The sequence below is a fragment of the Leuciscus leuciscus genome (genome assembly GCF_965113295.1).
Source record: "Leuciscus leuciscus genome assembly, chromosome: 21".
Lineage (NCBI taxonomy): Eukaryota > Metazoa > Chordata > Actinopteri > Cypriniformes > Leuciscidae > Leuciscus > Leuciscus leuciscus.
In genome coordinates, this window is record NC_138745.1 from 12737733 (window position 1) to 12754741 (window position 17009).

The 17009-nt window shown below is 37.0% G+C and overlaps 1 protein-coding gene across 1 annotated transcript; it reads left to right on the top strand.

Moving 5' to 3' along the window:
• Positions 1-4853: 4853 nt before the first annotated feature.
• On the top strand, positions 4854-15954 carry fkbp10b (FKBP prolyl isomerase 10b). Its single transcript, XM_082152758.1, has 10 exons — positions 4854-5096; positions 5778-5923; positions 7032-7221; positions 8323-8468; positions 9241-9430; positions 9525-9670; positions 11443-11632; positions 11766-11908; positions 13917-14080; positions 15549-15954. The coding sequence occupies exons 1-10, from the start codon at positions 4903-4905 to the stop codon at positions 15735-15737; spliced, it is 1698 nt and encodes a 565-aa protein (XP_082008884.1). The 5' UTR covers positions 4854-4902; the 3' UTR covers positions 15738-15954.
• Positions 15955-17009: the final 1055 nt, after the last annotated feature.

The window sequence follows — 17009 nt, forward strand, 5'->3', positions numbered from 1 at the left end:
ATTTTTTGTTGTTGTATTTTTTAAGTGAAATACTATGTAAATACTATGACACTGATGCCTCTTCAATTCTTGTTTTTTGCACAAGAAAAGTTGTTCAAATCTAATATGAAGCCTATTTTTCATGCACAACAGTTCAACTAAGAGTAAGATATGCCAGTATGCCATATTGTTATTTCTAGCTTTGTCTATCATGTAGGCTACAGTATGATATCGAGGGTGATGTTTTATTTTTTTTGCGAAATTTACATTTTGTTACACTGTGGTAATCGACACAAGAGATAGAAATGAATTAGGGCTTGGGGCAAAAATGCCACCATAATGAATAAAAATGCCCCTTCATGAGTACTTGTTTTTTGTATATCACAAGATCAAGAGTGCTATTTTCCTGAATATCAGGATGATTGAAAATGTGATAATGATTTTATACAACAGTGAGTTTTAAACACAATATTGTGAAAATTGATTGTTTTTGCTCTATTTCGCTTTAAAAAAAATTAATTTAAAAACAAAGGCACAGCAGAACAGTTGCGACTCCTAGCAACACAACACTGTTTTGATTGAATCCACAATTTGTGATGAAGGGGTTGAGTGATTGATTCAATGACTCATTTAGAAAGACCTTGGATGCATCCGAAAACTTATGCAGTTGACTTGTTGCCCCGTTGTCCTGTCAGGCAATGACCCTGCAGGCAGCGTTTGCACATGAAGGTATACCTCACGAATATAGGGTGACCAGATGTTCCGAAAAATTCGGGACAGTCCCGAAATCTAAGCTGTTGTCCCAAATTCCGAATCCGGCCCTAATTGTCCCGAAAATTAGGATCCGGCTATGCTGCCTTCAAAAATCGATCAGATGAAGGTATCTCAGGAGACAGGAAGTGAAACTAACATTGCATTTGGACATGCCTTGATGCCTTCCGACCTTGGAATGCGTCCTCCGAAGGCAGCATTTATCAGTTTTCAGACGCAACCCTTCACTTGCATTGCACAATCAGCTGTTTGAATTATTGATTCAATGACTCACAAACTTGTCACCACTGTTTTACTTTCATATTTAACGTATAATTTCACTTCAAAATAATTTAATTTCGCTATATTCAAAATGTCAGATTTACAATCGGGGGTCGAGTGGCTGTTGCAAGTAACAGTGACGGGTTGCGAGGCAGGCAATATAACGGTATCCTAAATAACAGTATTACTAAGTAATCTAATTACTGTAATTTAATTTATTTTCCCTTGAAAAGTAAAGTAGGCTAATTAATAACTCTTAATTTTTCTGTAATTTAATTACAGTTACTTCTGATGTACTTGCATTAAATACTGTATAGAACAATTCTATCTAAACAATAGTGGATTTAACATCAAAATTCAACATCTAATGTTAACATGTATGTTTTTAATGTAACATTTTCCTTGTTTGTTTTCATTAGTCACATATTCCTTTGTTTGAATTCCCCACCACTCATCAGTTTCCATGGACACTAATCATCATCACAGCTGTTTGTCATTTCATCCCCATGTGTATATTAGTTCCTTCCTCACCTTCACTCAGTGTTTGTCTGGTTTATGTTAGCATCAGTGTTAGCTGTGTTTGTTTTAAGCCATCTGTGGATTACCTTTTGGTAGTGGGAAACCAAGGCTTTCTGAAGCATTTGAGGCTTTCATCAAATTGCACATTAGTGACATCTGGTGGTCAACATTTCTCCATATCTAACAAATCATGGCAGAGCAGAAAAAGCATGTGACCAAGCAAATCTTCGGAAGTCTGTGACATACAAGTGTGGGATCAATACAGTTCTATCTAATCTCATCTAAATTAATTTGTGCCAATGAGACCACAGCTCGTGTCATGTGTAGCATGGTCAACTGGTCAATTGTAATTGAAAAAATATTTGGGGTGTTCTGTTTAAAAAATATATCAATTATGTTATAGGGAAGTGTAGTGTTAAATAATTTAAATAATGCCTCCTTCATAATCATTTCCCTTTTTATGCATCAGATGAGGTGGTGAAGCGCCACGTTTTTTTCAAACCAGCTGTTCATACCTTCCGATACTGCGTGACGTTCGAAACTTCAAACATCATCAATCACGTGGTACTGTCATTTCGATACAAGCATTGGTGTAGTGTGTGATACAATAGTGCTTTGAAAACTATGTTGGAGCATCGGAGCCCCGGTATCAACCGTCCCATCACTCCCTTTTGGATTTTTTATTAAACTCTGTGTTTTGAATCATCATATTCTTCTGCTTCTTCATCGTCTGCCTGCACCTTGCTGACAGAAGACCGGACCCAATTACGGAATACGCTGCAAAATTTACTGCGGTGGCTCAGATGAACTATTCTGTCATCTTGCCGTCACCTGCCCCTCTGACAAAGAGACCCTGAAATCGCTGTTCTGGATCGGGGCCAGCTACCACTAACATGTAGACCTTCCAGACACCTCAGGCCTTAACTGGAGGGAAGCCATCATCAGGTGTCTGGAGAGTGTCTGTCCCCGATCCAGGACACAGCCAGACCCTGAGCCCAGCCCACCACCCTCGACCACAGAGACTTCACGAGAGCCCCCTGCAAATGCAGAGCAAGGGCCCGCCGCGATCCGTGAGTCAGAGCCCAAAGAGGAAAGGACATCGCCGTACATCGCCTCGGAGCCGGTACCCCAGGAGTGAGTCTGACCAGGGGTATGAGCCAGCGATAGCAGCAACAGAGGGAATACTGATGGATTCGGACACAGGGGACTGGCTGATGGATTTGAACCCACCCTATCCCACCTGGTATCATATGTCTGTTCTAAATCATTGCTGTTTCAAGACAGCACTGAAACTTGTATGGACTGCGAATTTGTTTGCTCGTCATCCTTGCTGTTTCAAGACCGAAGTAAGACCATATCATCGACCTGCTGGGAATTAGAATTACCATTATTGATCACGTCCAATTTACCTCGGTCACCTTAGTTAGCTGCAAAGATCAGTCAGTCCTCCAGCCCTGCCTCTGCTGGATGCCTGCAGCCCTTTGCCTTCCACAGTGACGCCTTGCTGCAACGTGAAGCCGCAGGTCGTGCAACCACCAGCCTTGCCCGAGCGAGAGGACCCTGTGACTCCACCTCGGCCCGTCGACTTCGCCTTGGTTCCTCCCACCTTTCGGCTCCACCAGAGACCCTCGACCTCACGGCTGCACCAGGTTCTCTCGTCCCTCCGGCTCCATCTTGGTCAGTCGTCATTCTGCCTACGCCACGGACTTGCGAGCCTTCCCCTGCGCTCAGTCTCTCCACCCCTACGGCTACAGCGGGTTCCTCCTTCCTTCCCTCTGCACTCTGGCTCCGCTTCAGATGCTAGTCACAGACTTTTAGACTTTTCATTAGTCACATGTGTTCCTTTGTTTGAATTTCCCGCCACTCGTTAGTTTCTATAGAAACTATATGGACACTAATAATCATTATCACAGCTGTTTGTCATTTTCTTCACCATGTGTATGTTAGTTCCTCACCTTCACTCAGTGTTTGTTCGGTCTACGTTTATGTTAGCATCAGTGTTTGTTCTAAGCCGTCTGTGGATTACCTTTTGGATTTTTACTAAACTCTGTGTTTTGAATCATCTTCTGCTGCTTCAATATTACTGCCTGCACCTTGCTGACAATAGGCCTATTGTTTATTTGAAGGAATTAAGAGTGCAGTCTTGTTTTTATCCTTGTATTGTTCAACTGGTTGAAGTTGATATGGGATTTAGAAAGTAATAAGTAATCCAATGCTTTTTAGAGTAATTAGTACAGTAATCCAATTACACAGAATATGTAACTAGCAAACGATATATTAAATTATAAATATATTAAAAATATGATATTAATTATATAATAAAATATAATTTATTGTTGCCACTGTAAATATATATTAAATTATTATGGGATCTCCTTCAATGCTTTCAGAATTTTAGTTTCTGTATTTTTTTAATATAATATATATTTTTTATATTCACATTTTAATGACAGTATATTTAATGAACAAAAATGTATTATTTAATAAAAAATGAACAGAAAATAGTACAAACTTTGCTAAAGTGATTATTTTAAACAAGTATTAAGTTAGACATTATTAAAAAAATATTTTAGCTAAAGAATTTGCATCAATACTTTGTGCCTGTTGCCCCATGCTGATGAGCCTTTTACCCCGTGATCCATACCCACATTTATGATTTATTTTCACAGAAATCTGTTGTTCCATACATTTTCAATATAATTTCTGATATCATTCACTGTGGGTTATGGGTAGGGTTAGGGTGTGGGGGCTGGACGTCAAGCTCCACCCATTGGTTCTCCCATAGGGGAGTGGCTCTGCAACAGTGCAACTATACTGAGAAAATCTCCGAAATATTATTTTGCTGTAGAATCAGCATTACCACGATTTTGAGTTACTTATCCAGTTATATTAATCGCAATGTTGTCATAAATTATCTGACAGAAATCATTATTTGACAGAAAATTATCAGATTTATTCAATGAAACAAACATAATTGAGCAATGTAGCTAGGATACAATACAAAATAATATACTAGTGCCACATATGTCCCTGATAAATAGGTCAAGAGCTGCTAAAGTGTGTCAGTTAATGAACGGCAGTCTTCCTCTCCATCCGCTTCCGCGAAATATGATCTCATTAAATATTTTTCCTTTAATATGCGTCATTTCCCCACCATTTTGATCAATAACATGAAAAATAAGTACAGTAAACAATTGATGACTCCTATAAAATAGGCCTAATACAGAACTTGGTGAAAAGGAAAAAAGTGCCCGCAAGCAACATCCCAGTTTAGGATCTTCCACGTTTACACATCCGAACTCCTCCTACAAGAGCCCACAACTCTCTGTCGAGCCCTCACAAGCCTCACTCACAGACTACACTTTCCTTAAAATGCTACAGAGGATTGTTTTGAGTTTATTGCTGGCGACGTGGTTCTATGTGGACTGTAATCCAGGGCCGATCGATGATATTGCAGTTGATCGATATTTCATTCCCAAGCCGTGCGTCAGAGAAGTGAAATCCGGAGATTTCGTGCGGTATCATTATAACGGCACTTTTACTGACGGAAAACGGTTTGACTCTAGGTGAGATGATTCAGCCAAGTGTTTACTGAGTGATGTTCATTCTTTGCATCTTGCACATTACAATTTCACTTGTACTTTTTGCTTTTGTCATTAACTAAGCTATAGGCATCAATTGGCTTTGGTTTTCAGTGTACCATGATTTTCTGGACATGCACCATTATGCTTTTTTTTTTCTTAAAAAATGATTTTCTCATAATTTTCTTATTATGCAAATACTAGGTTTGTTCAAGATGGTTTACTCAATTCTATTTAGCTAAAACTATATATTGCATATTCTTATGGCTGTGTCTCAGACACTGGTGAGCTTCATTCATACAGCTTTTTTGGTCATGGTGTATCATACGTGGACAAAAAAAAAAACTTGGTTTTGGGCCTCCTCAGCCTCATGCATCTTTTCAAACTTATACAACTACTCCAATTATAAATTCCAGGATTTAATACATGATAGACATTGCAGCATTTATTTCCTGTAAGCTGCTTTGAAATGGTGTAGAGGTACATTGTCAAAAGAGCTACTTAAATAAAACAGGTTGTGTAAATACCCTTGTGTAAATACTTGTGTAAATACCCTTGATTGGTATTTCGTGATTTACAAAGTGTGTGTGTGTGTGTGTGTGTTTATGTGCTGTATGTCCCTTTGAGAATACATTTAAAGTAAGGTAATTTTCTCTTTTACTGCAGCTATGATAAGGGGGCTGCATTCTTTGGACAGGTGGGGCATAAGTGGCAGATTGCTGGTGTGGACAAGGGCATTCTGGGTATGTGTGTGAATGAGCGCCGGAGGATCACTGTACCCCCCCACCTGACCTACAGTAGCCAAGCAGCAGGTAATATACCCAAACACACCTTTTACATTGATAAAATGTACATAATAGTTCATTTCTTGAAATTGTAAAGCAGACCAACAAACTATTTTTGGACACACAAGTCTTACACACACAGCCTTAAAAATGTTTTGGACTGGGCATTAGATATCAAAGCAAGTGTGTTCAAGCAAATTAAGCTTAAACTCCTGTATTTTCACTTCTTTCTTCTTTTTGTGAAACGCTTATTAAAATAATTGACATTTGGTTAAAGTACCCCCTGAAATTTTAAGTTCATATTTCAATAATTTAGTGACACATTTGCATGTTCATAGTTCTCTGATGTTGGTTAATGGTCTCATGACAAGCAAATAAATGGATAAAATGTTCAATCTTTTATTGTTTTATTTGGACTTTATTGCTGATAGTCTTTTTTTAGTTGTTATAGTGTATGTAGCGTATACACTATAATTAAATTCATTACATTATGTATATGTGTATACATATAAGTGTATACACTATATACATTACATTCACACTGGTGTTTTAGGAACCCAATCAATAACAATTATTATTATGTTTTAACTCCAATTACCAAATGAATACAGAAATATATTACTGTTGTAAATTTTAATTGTACTGTAAAATATATATTTTAAAATATTTGATCATTATAATAATAATAATAATAATAATTGTATTTTACACTACTTGTTACAAAACAAACTTTCAAAATTTCAAAGCCTTGAGCTTTAAACAATCCTTTTATTAAGGTGGAATACTACTAAAATGGTGTAAACTGCCCACAAAAACATTGGAAATTATGCATATGTGTAAATAAAGTGAACTTTTTTAGTTTGCTGCATTTACAGTGAACAGAGAAGCTCTCAGATCTGATTTCATATTCAGATCCTTTGATTTGATTATTGCCCTAAACAATATCACGACTCTCATGCAGCCCCATTTATTTATTTACAGTTTTCATTGGATATAATTATTCGTTTTTATCAACTCACAAACCTCTTACAGCTCCCTCACAAACCCCCAGAGGTTCGCAAACCACCATTCAGAAAGTTATGAACCACTAGCATTTGCGATCACTGAAATATGTATTCTTTCTGTGGCGTTTTAGGTGGTACAGTGCCGCCGGACACAACATTAGTGTTTGATCTGGTTCTACTAGACATCTTTAACAGGGCAGACCAGGTTCAGACCAAAGTCATCAGTACACCTAAAGACTGCAAGCGCTCAGTCATGAGGACTGACTTTGTGCGTTTTCACTTTAATGCGTCATTGCTGGATGGCACCGTGTTTGACTCCAGGTTAGTGCTACTTCATGTCCCAGTTACCTCAAATAATAGTGATTGTTTTCAACAAGTCGTGAGCTTACGATTATAAGGTTTTATCTCCACTTTTGGTCGAAATTGAGTTTTTTCATAATCTGATCCATTAGGTGTTTATTAATGCCTGTGTGGTGTTATTTTTGTAAACAAATATTTTGTTAGTAGTTATTAATAAAATAAAAAGGTTCCATCTCTCCATTGCCAGCTGGGATGTAAAAACTTTGATGCTCAATATCTCAGAACTACCCTAAACGGAGATAGAACCTTATAATTCTAAGCTCACGAAGTTTCAGGGAACGTTCTCAGAACTCTCGCAAGGTTCTAGTAACAAAGTTAATCTGGTCTTTAATAAAACTTTATTTATACATCGTTCATGGAGTTTTACCTAAAACGTTAAGTTGGGTGTTTGGCCAACATTTTTACTACTTGTTTCAAAATGTTTAGAGAACATTCAAATCACATTCCCTTTATGTTCGCAAAATGAATAATGCAATGTTCCCCTAACGTTTGCATAACTAAGCAAAAAAATTTTTTTTTTTTTTTTGTTTTAAACTGGAAGTTTTGAATGTTCAGTGAACATTCAGAAATTATATTTGCATAATTTAATAGGAACGTTTGAAAAACGTTCTTAGAACATTTTTTGTTAGCTGGATAGAGCCACAGGGTTTAAGGTCCAAAATTTTCGTTTGCGTTTTTTTCATATTCGTCATTCAGTGGCTCAGAATTGTCAAAACACCTCTCAAAATGCTCTCAAAATCGAACCTAATGAGAATTTTTTTATGACGGATGAAAGTTTCAGAGGCAGAGTATAAACGTGATTGACACAACGTGAGGTTGTATTTATTTTTTACATGCAAAAATTTTGGACTCTGTGTGCAAGGACCTTTACACTTTTCTTGCAAATTACCTTACATATGGCGTAGCAGTAGTGGTCTTTGTACATTAAACTGGCAAAAGATAATGTATTTTAACATTTAAAAACTAAAGTATCTATAGTGGACACATGCCATACATCAGATGTACCCAGTGTGAACTGTTGCACAGATGTATGTAGACTAATCTTATATGAGAATCTTGCAGCTACAAGCGTTCCCAGACGCAGGATTCAGTGGTTGGAGAAGGTTTGCTCATAAAAGGCTTGGATGAAGGGTTACTGGGCATGTGTGTGGGAGAAATACGACACTTCATCATCCCCCCATTTCTGGCATTTGGAGAAAAGGGCTATGGTAAGCAAGCAAACCATTTGCATGTGTATATAAAGAACATCCTATTCTGTATCAATTGTTGATTTTAATTAAAATCTTGGAAATGGTTCCATTCTTTAATGTTGGACTTTTCACACTTGAAATTGTGTCAATGTAATTCTGTTTAATCTTGTTCCATATTTCACACTGTTCATTTGTTCATTCATTCCTGGGTAATGGGGTTTCCAGATTTCACACTGCACATTCGTAAACCCTGGGTTCTTATTCGTTTATCAACAAGATGGATAACATTACAAAACGCAACCTGTTTTAGTAAATGCTTATGACTGGAATACACAACAAGACTTCAGATTATGATTCAGTCTGAGGATTTCAGATTTAGAACACATTTTGATTGACTACTTGCACATAAATGTAAAAAGTATAAATAGTATCTAAAAATTTTTGTACTTGGTGTAAATAGCCTCTGCCTTTTATGTCTGGTTCTCAAACCCCTAAAATGGTAAAATGGGTTCCACACACTTGTTTTCAGTGCTGCAACAGACTAGAAATTGCAATCCAAACAACTAACAGCCAAAAACTTCATTTCACAGACTCTTTGACCTTGAAACTCAAATCGATAAAGAAACAGTGAATTTTTCCAGGGCGATTTAAAAAAATCAAGAAGAAATAAATGGTTTAAACTGTTTCAAGCAGTTTAAAAAACGAGTGCCGGTCAAATGGACCCACAACACAACATGACTTTTCATACTTCTTTCCCTTTCTTTCATCCTTGCGTCTCTCTTTCCCTCAGGCACAGACATCCCTCCTCACGCATCAGTGGTGTATCACATTCTCCTGGAAGACCTCCACAACCCTAAAGATGACATCATTGTGGAGTTCAAGAAGGCGCCTGAATCATGTACACGCAAATCTGTTGCAGGCGACTACATCCGCTACCACTACAATGCCTCCTTCCTCAACGGCATCACGTTTGACTCCAGGTTTATTTCATGACTTTTTTCAAATTGGATTTGTTTCCTTGTGTTTGGTTTTGCAGTAGATGTAGATTCTGATGTATTAACTCTAATATCACAGTTATCAGCACAACAAGACGTACAACACGTACATTGGACTGGGCTACATGATCGCAGGCATAGATAAAGGCTTGCAGGGTGTGTGTACAGGAGAGAAGAGAAGAATCATCTTGCCGCCTCACCTTGCGTATGGCCAGCAGGGGGCAGGTTAGATGATCTTAATGCATTTAAAGGAACGAAAGTGTGTGCCTTAAAGGTGCATTTTGGTGCTTGTTTGGTGCTAATTTAAAAAGTTTTAAATATTAATATCAATTAAAAAAAAAATTGTGTGTGTGAAGACAGTGGTGTACACCAGGGTTAGACATTTACTTTTTCATTAATGGCCAATATTATACATTTTATGTCAAATCCTTCAATTTAAACAATTACTTCAGAACTGATCAATCAATCAATCAATCAATCAATCAATCAATCAATCAATCAATCAGAATACTATTTACCAATTAAGTTTTATCAATCAACACAAAAAATGCCATCTTTACACTGCAAAGGTGGAACAGAGGCTGCATCTGACAGCATTTATGTTTATGTACACGGACTGTTTAATACTGTTTAAGGTGGCATACACACAATTGGATAATGTAAATGCCTTACATAAAGTAAATAAATAAAAACATTTCAGGTTATGGCTGCAGTATTATGACAAAAATCATTATTGTCAAATATTGCTCTATTATAATAATGATTATTAATGTAGATTAAAAGAATACATTGACACTTTTGGAGAAGGGGTATGTCATATTCTGTCTATACAGTAAAAAAAAGCTATGATCTGTTTATGAATTAGTTCATTGCTTTTTACTCATTAGAAAATCAATTATATGTAAGTGTGAACTCGTGAATCAAAGAATCTGCAAAACTAATCTGTTGCTGACATCGAATCTGCTCTTTCTTTATGATGAGAGAATTCAAGAGAGTGCAGATTAAAAATTCTGTCAGTGATAATGTTCTATGACATAAAACTTTGGCATTTTCAGCGTTGACTAATCTGAACGCCTCTGATTGGCCATTGCATTCATAAGCTCAACATTAACCTTTGTGATTGGTTGTAATGCTCAAGGTATAAAATAAATATAATGCAACGTGAGCAGATCTAATCAAATCAGCACTTTTCATTAATTTTCACTTTAATTGTGTCAGCTCTAAGAGATTTAGTTTAATTGTGTGGGGACTTTTTCCTTATCTTGAATTTGGGGAGAGATTTTGTTCATTTTGGTGGCATTTTTACCCCAAAGCACCAATAATTTCTGGCCCTGGTATACACCCACATAAGATGAAGACTGTATCATTTTCTATAAAAAAGTGTTTTAATAATGTATAGTGTGGGTCATCTCTATAAATATATTCACCATTTTGACATGGCCCACTGTTTCATTAAAGGTTTGGAGAGAATCCTCACACTCATTGGCTGCCACTAGTAGCCTAGTGTTGTTTGGTGATACAAAAAGTGAATATTAGACAATGGAACACATTTATTTTCATGCTTTACCAAGAAGACAGTGAAGTCAACGGGAGAATCAGTACCTGTACGTCCAAAAAACCAGAAAAGGTCTAAAGACAAAAAGACAAAAAACATAAGCGCTAGTACCCTTGTGTGTATTTCAAAATTATATTAGTATATAAGTATATAAATAAATAAATAAACCACCAGAGTGCAGCATCTACCTCAATGATGCGACAGCAACCATACTGCATCAGAACGCCCATCTCACGTACCACCTTAGTGGTGGAGAGGAGACCGAGGGATGAAGCCAGTTAGTAGATGTAGGGATGTTTGGAGGTCTCCCATATAGGTGCTGATCAGGCTCGGCCCTGCTTTTCTTCTCTAGGCGAGAGTTACTGAGTGAAGATAGATACTGGTAATTCCCGTTTGCATTCAAAATGTGAATATGCAGTAAGTGAAGCTGTGTTTTGCCCAGGTAAGGACATCCCAGGTTCGGCCGTGTTGGTCTTTGACATCCATGTGATAGACTTCCACAATGTCAAAGATCCTGTGCAGGTGGAGATCATGAATAAATCTTCAGGGTGTAATGAAACCAGTGAGGTGAATGACTTCATTCAGTACCACTACAACTGCTCACTGCTGGACGGCACATTGCTCTTTACATCGTGAGTTTCTATCTGTCTGTCTGTCTATCTATCTTCAATATTTATAAAATTATTCATGTTTTTGAAGTGAATTCATAAAAACACAATGTGCTAATGGTTTTGTGATTTGTTTGTTGATCTTCGATCATTGTAGGAGCGACTATGAGGCCCCACAGGATGTCCTGCTTGGAGGGGGTAAAATAATTGATGGCCTGGATGAGGCCCTTAGGAACATGTGTGTGGGAGAGAGACGGACAGTTCTAGTGCCGCCACACCTTGGACATGGAGAGAAAGGAGGTGTGTCTTATCTTGTGTGTCTATAGCCCCTTTCACATAGAGATTCTGGAAAATACACTCGTTTGATTTTGGTTCATTCACACTGCCAGTGATTTTCCGGAACCTGTGAGTGCGTTCACACACATCCCGTAAAGACACGTGATGTCAGGATGTGACGTGTGACGTACGCGTCGAACGATCTCAGCTTCAGCGCTGATAGTAAGGAGCTCCCTGGTCTCTGCTTCATTCCAGTTTGCAGACATTTTTTCGTTCTTTCTTTATTGATGACGAACACAAACTTTATTCTACGAGCAATAGAATCGCACGATAACTACGTCATTGCGATGGCACGTAGTTATCGTGTCATCACTACGACACACCCCTTACGGCATTGGTCCTGGCTTTTGTTCACACAGGGCGCGTTCTGGGACTGATCCCGGCAATGTTACTAGGTCCACATCCCGGCATCAATCCCGGGACGTGTTAGCGTTAACACAGAAGGCACTTTAACAAATTTAACGGCAATTTCCCGGGATCAACGCGCTGTGTGAAAGGGGCTTATGTCGTACTCTAATGTAAGCCGGTGTTGACTGACTACCTTTGCAAATAGGAACAATGCCACTTTAACACTAGCTCAAGCCACCATGTGCTGTGAAACCCCAGACACCAACATAGTGTCGGCCTTGATCCAGCCCACATCTGGACCGTGTGGAATCCACGTGTACCAGATGTGGGCCGGATCTGGGCCGACACTATGTCTGGGACTATGTCTGGGACTCAAACATTGTAAAAGTCAGTGTTGACAGAATAGTGAATACGGTTAAATATACTTGACACTGTAAAATTGGGAGCGGGCTATGACAATGCGCCACATACGTCCATAATGGGAACACCATGTGCTGATCAGTAAATGACACATAACAGTTTAACTTGATTAACTTGAGAAGGGTGAATATGACAGAGAAGGACGCCCCATCAGAGATGTAGTATAATAACCTTGTTGAGACTTGTTGGTTGCAAGAGCTTGCACATTATATAGATAGTGCAAATATAATGTTTGTAGGCTGAAGAGGACAACCTGCCCAGCATTATTTATCTATCTTCTAAAAGTCTTTTATTTGCGGCTGATGTAGCTGTACCTATCCTAAAGGAGTGCCCCGGTGTAGTCATGAGGAGAAGTGTCAGATCTTTAATACTTTAATGAGGCGTTGACTGAAGCGCTGTTGAGTCATGGAGAGAGTGAGAAAAAGTGGAGTCACCTGAGGTCTGAGATTGACATTTAAGATTTTTAATCATTAAAGAAAAGGACAGAAAGGAGTGTGCACTTTGTTAATGATGATTAAGTGGCTGTGGGCCAATTCATCCGTTATAGAATTTTTAAGAAAAAGGGGAAATAAGCTAGAAGAGAAAGGAATATTGGAGAACCCTACAACACGAGAAGTGAAGATCTCAAGTACTCACAACAAAGAAACCCATGAAAGGCTAAGAGGAAAACTGCCTCCAAGAGAGTATCAGTATAGGGAGAAAAATAACCTACTCTGCTCTGAGAACAGAGATCTTCCTATGTGAAATGTCCAAAGATATTTGAAGCCGTTTATCGGAAAAATACGATTTCCTATACTTGTGTGAAGAAGACGAACTGAGGATTTGGAGAAGAGGCTGAGGTAGTCTGACGGAAAACTGGATCATCTCCACCAATTTGTGGATAGAGGAAAATTTCAAGAAACAGCAGAAAGTGGAAACAGTGGAAACGAGAACTAAAAATAAAGGTCTATTACTGTATGTGACTGAAGAAACGAGGTGAACTGAAACATGCCAAGTCATCAGATTTGAGGGTAGAGGGGGATACAATTCTAAATCATTTATAATAATAAATATATAATATATAAAATATAATAGTGTGTGTGTGTGTGTGTGTGTGTGTGAAATGTGAGTCTTCAAACAGCAAAACAATAAGGAACACTGTAATATAGAGTTAATGAATTCTTGTCAAATGAAACATCATTGCCCTGTTCTCTTGTTTTCCTAGCTGGTATTGTCCCTGGCAGTGCAGTGCTCCGGTTCGAACTGGAGCTGGTGTCTCTGCAGAAGGGAGTTCCTGAAGGCTACCTGTTCGTTTGGCTCGAAGATAGTCCAATTCAGCTCTTTGAGGCTCTAGACATCAACCAGGACCAACAGGTCCCTTTAGAGGAGGTCAGTTTACAGATCTTGTAGGGCCTAATGAAATCCATTTGAGTTTTTCTGGACTCTGTTTAATCCCACTATTTCCTAATAAGCCTACTGCGTTTTACATTATGGGAGGCACTTGCGGTTTGTGGAAGTTCCACTCAAAAAGACAGAAACAAATAATTTCAAATCATAAGGTTGCGCTACAAATAATCCTTATCCATCAGTTTGACTGAATGAGCTTTAAAATTTCCTTCATGTTCTATTTTCAGACATCAGCAGAATCATGTAACCCTTTTTAACGTAATGGTTTATAACGTAACAGTATCTTAATGTGACATACTGTATAACACGGCAAGAGCTCTTTTCAGTCGCTAAATTCTTTTCCTCTGTATTCTGCTGTAACAGTATGAAAAAAGACAACATATACAGCGTTGTGGTCTGCTCTCTCGATTTAACTTACGATATATCCCATGAATAATTCACTGCAGTACATTTGTCTCTTTCCAGGTTTGTTTTCACACGAATGCTTTAAAATGTAATTGTCTCCCCTTTTCACTTCTGATCCCTATTGTTTACTGTAATGTTTCTGAAGCAGGTAAATACAATATTTATTGTCTGTCAAAATGACTGAAATCATTTTGAAATATTAAGTTACTCCCATAATTTGAGCAAAGCATCATGGGGCATAGACATTTTAGCAATCATAAAGCATGTCTAATTAACTGAAATCATAAAATTTATATAACTTTACAACAATTTATTAAAAAGATAACAAAATTTAAATTTTTAGGGCCCTTTCATTTTTTTTTTTTTTTTTACAAATTCCAATTTTTAAAATATTTTTTTAGAATGGATTTTGTTTTAATTTTGTTTGTTACATAAATGTAAATAATCAAAAAGCATGTCTAATCAATTGAATTCATAAAACTTTTAACAATTTATTATTATTATTATTTATTTTTACAACAATAAGGCCCTATTAAATATTAAATTTTTTCAGAAATTTTGTGTTTCCTGTTTCTGAATTTATGTTTTGATACAGATTTATTATCATAAATGGTGGTAATCAAATGAAGGCATAAAATATAATGATTTTATAATTAATATTATTACTTTGACAATTCCATTCTACTGTACAATAGTAATATATTTCTGTCACAATTTCTTAAAGTTAAAATGAACTTTTATTTTGATGGGTTATCTATAAGACCTTTGATTTTTCACATTATAATACTAAACTCACTGACTTGACTAGTTACTGTAAGTATCGTTACAGTGCTAGATATGAGACTTGTCTCTTGCACTACTAAATTAGCATTATCTTTACTATTGCTGACATACTGTATTTGGCTCTCATACCTCTTGGCTCTGTTTTCTATTTAGGGTACATGTTCTTTGAACTTAAATGCTTGTTTTATAAAGTGTCACAGCCTATGTTAGGAAAGCAATGATTTGGTTTTAAACCTCACTTTCCTACCATGTCTCTCCACAGTTTTCACAGTTCATCAAACAGCAGGTATCAGAAGGGAAAGGTCGTCTGAAACCAGCTCAAGATGCAGACAGCGTCATCGCTGACATGTTCAAGAACCAGGACAGGAACGCTGATGGTCTGATCACTCTGGACGAACTCAAACTAAAATCAGATGAAGACGCAGAGAAAGCACGTCACGAAGAACTGTGAAACATACACAAACACATGTGAATGTACATGCATTCAGACAGAGAACAAAGCAACAGATTCAAAATCCTGAGGCTGAAAACCAGACCAACAAGCTTTCCAGTATTAAAAGTGTACATTTGATTGTTACATATTTTTACTTTTAGACATAAAAAAAAATTCTGATCTCTAAACTCATTTGTCCCATTGAATAAAAGTTCCACACTAAAGTTTTTGCAAACATTTTGTTTTGAAATGGAACATCACGACTACACTTACAAAAAAAATATTATTCAAGTGAGCTATTTTTGTTTACATTTTTTGGACTGAAAATAAGTGAGTTTACTTTGTCTAGTTTTTATGGACTTCTTAAAGAAATTATACTTTGTTGAATGAATACCTAAATAGGGGAAAAAATAGTATGATAAGTAATAAACTATAAGTATGATGTTAAAATCACTTAAAGAAAGTATACTTGCAGTATAAAAACTCATAAACTAGTAGTTTACTGAGAGTATACTTAAAAGTGTACTTTCATAAACTAAAAAGTGGGCTAGTATATAGCTAACAGTACCTATTTCCCTTGTAGTATAGTTCACAGTATAGTTGCAATACAAAAGAAATACTTGGATGTAAGCTAATTGTGTATTCAAAAGTTTACAAAAAGTACACAAATTTTTATAAACAAAAAAGTAGACCAATTTAGACCCAAATAAGTACTGAAATAGTACACTTACAAGTATACTAATACTTTCTACATGAAGTATACTTGGTAAATATAATTGGACTTAAGTTAATTTTTTTACGGGTTCTTCATGGATGATGGATTTGTTCAATCTTCCTATTATAATGCTCTTCTCTGATGGATAATTTTCCAGCTATAAATATTTTCAGTGGAAGAATGTAATGTTTTAATCCTATAAGAAGACATTTGAATTTTTGACAACCTGTTGGATGTAGTGTTGTTTAATACGGTACCATTCTGCCTTATTATCTTTGCATTGGTTTCTGTTGGACTTTCTGTATATAGATTTGTGTCCACTTTTCGCCAAATATTAAATATTTAAATGAAAAATACACTTAAATGCCAAATGGTCTGCTCAGTATGCTCATGTGACATTTCTGGGAAAAGTCTGGGCATTAATGAGTTAATGTGAAACAGACTGTGGCAAGGAAAAACTCCCTAAGATGTTTAGGTAGTTGAAGAAACAAATAGAGTTCCAGCAGGCAACACTGATATTGCAGTTCACCAAAACACAAACACAACTGTTCCACAGACAGGTCTTAGATTAAGCC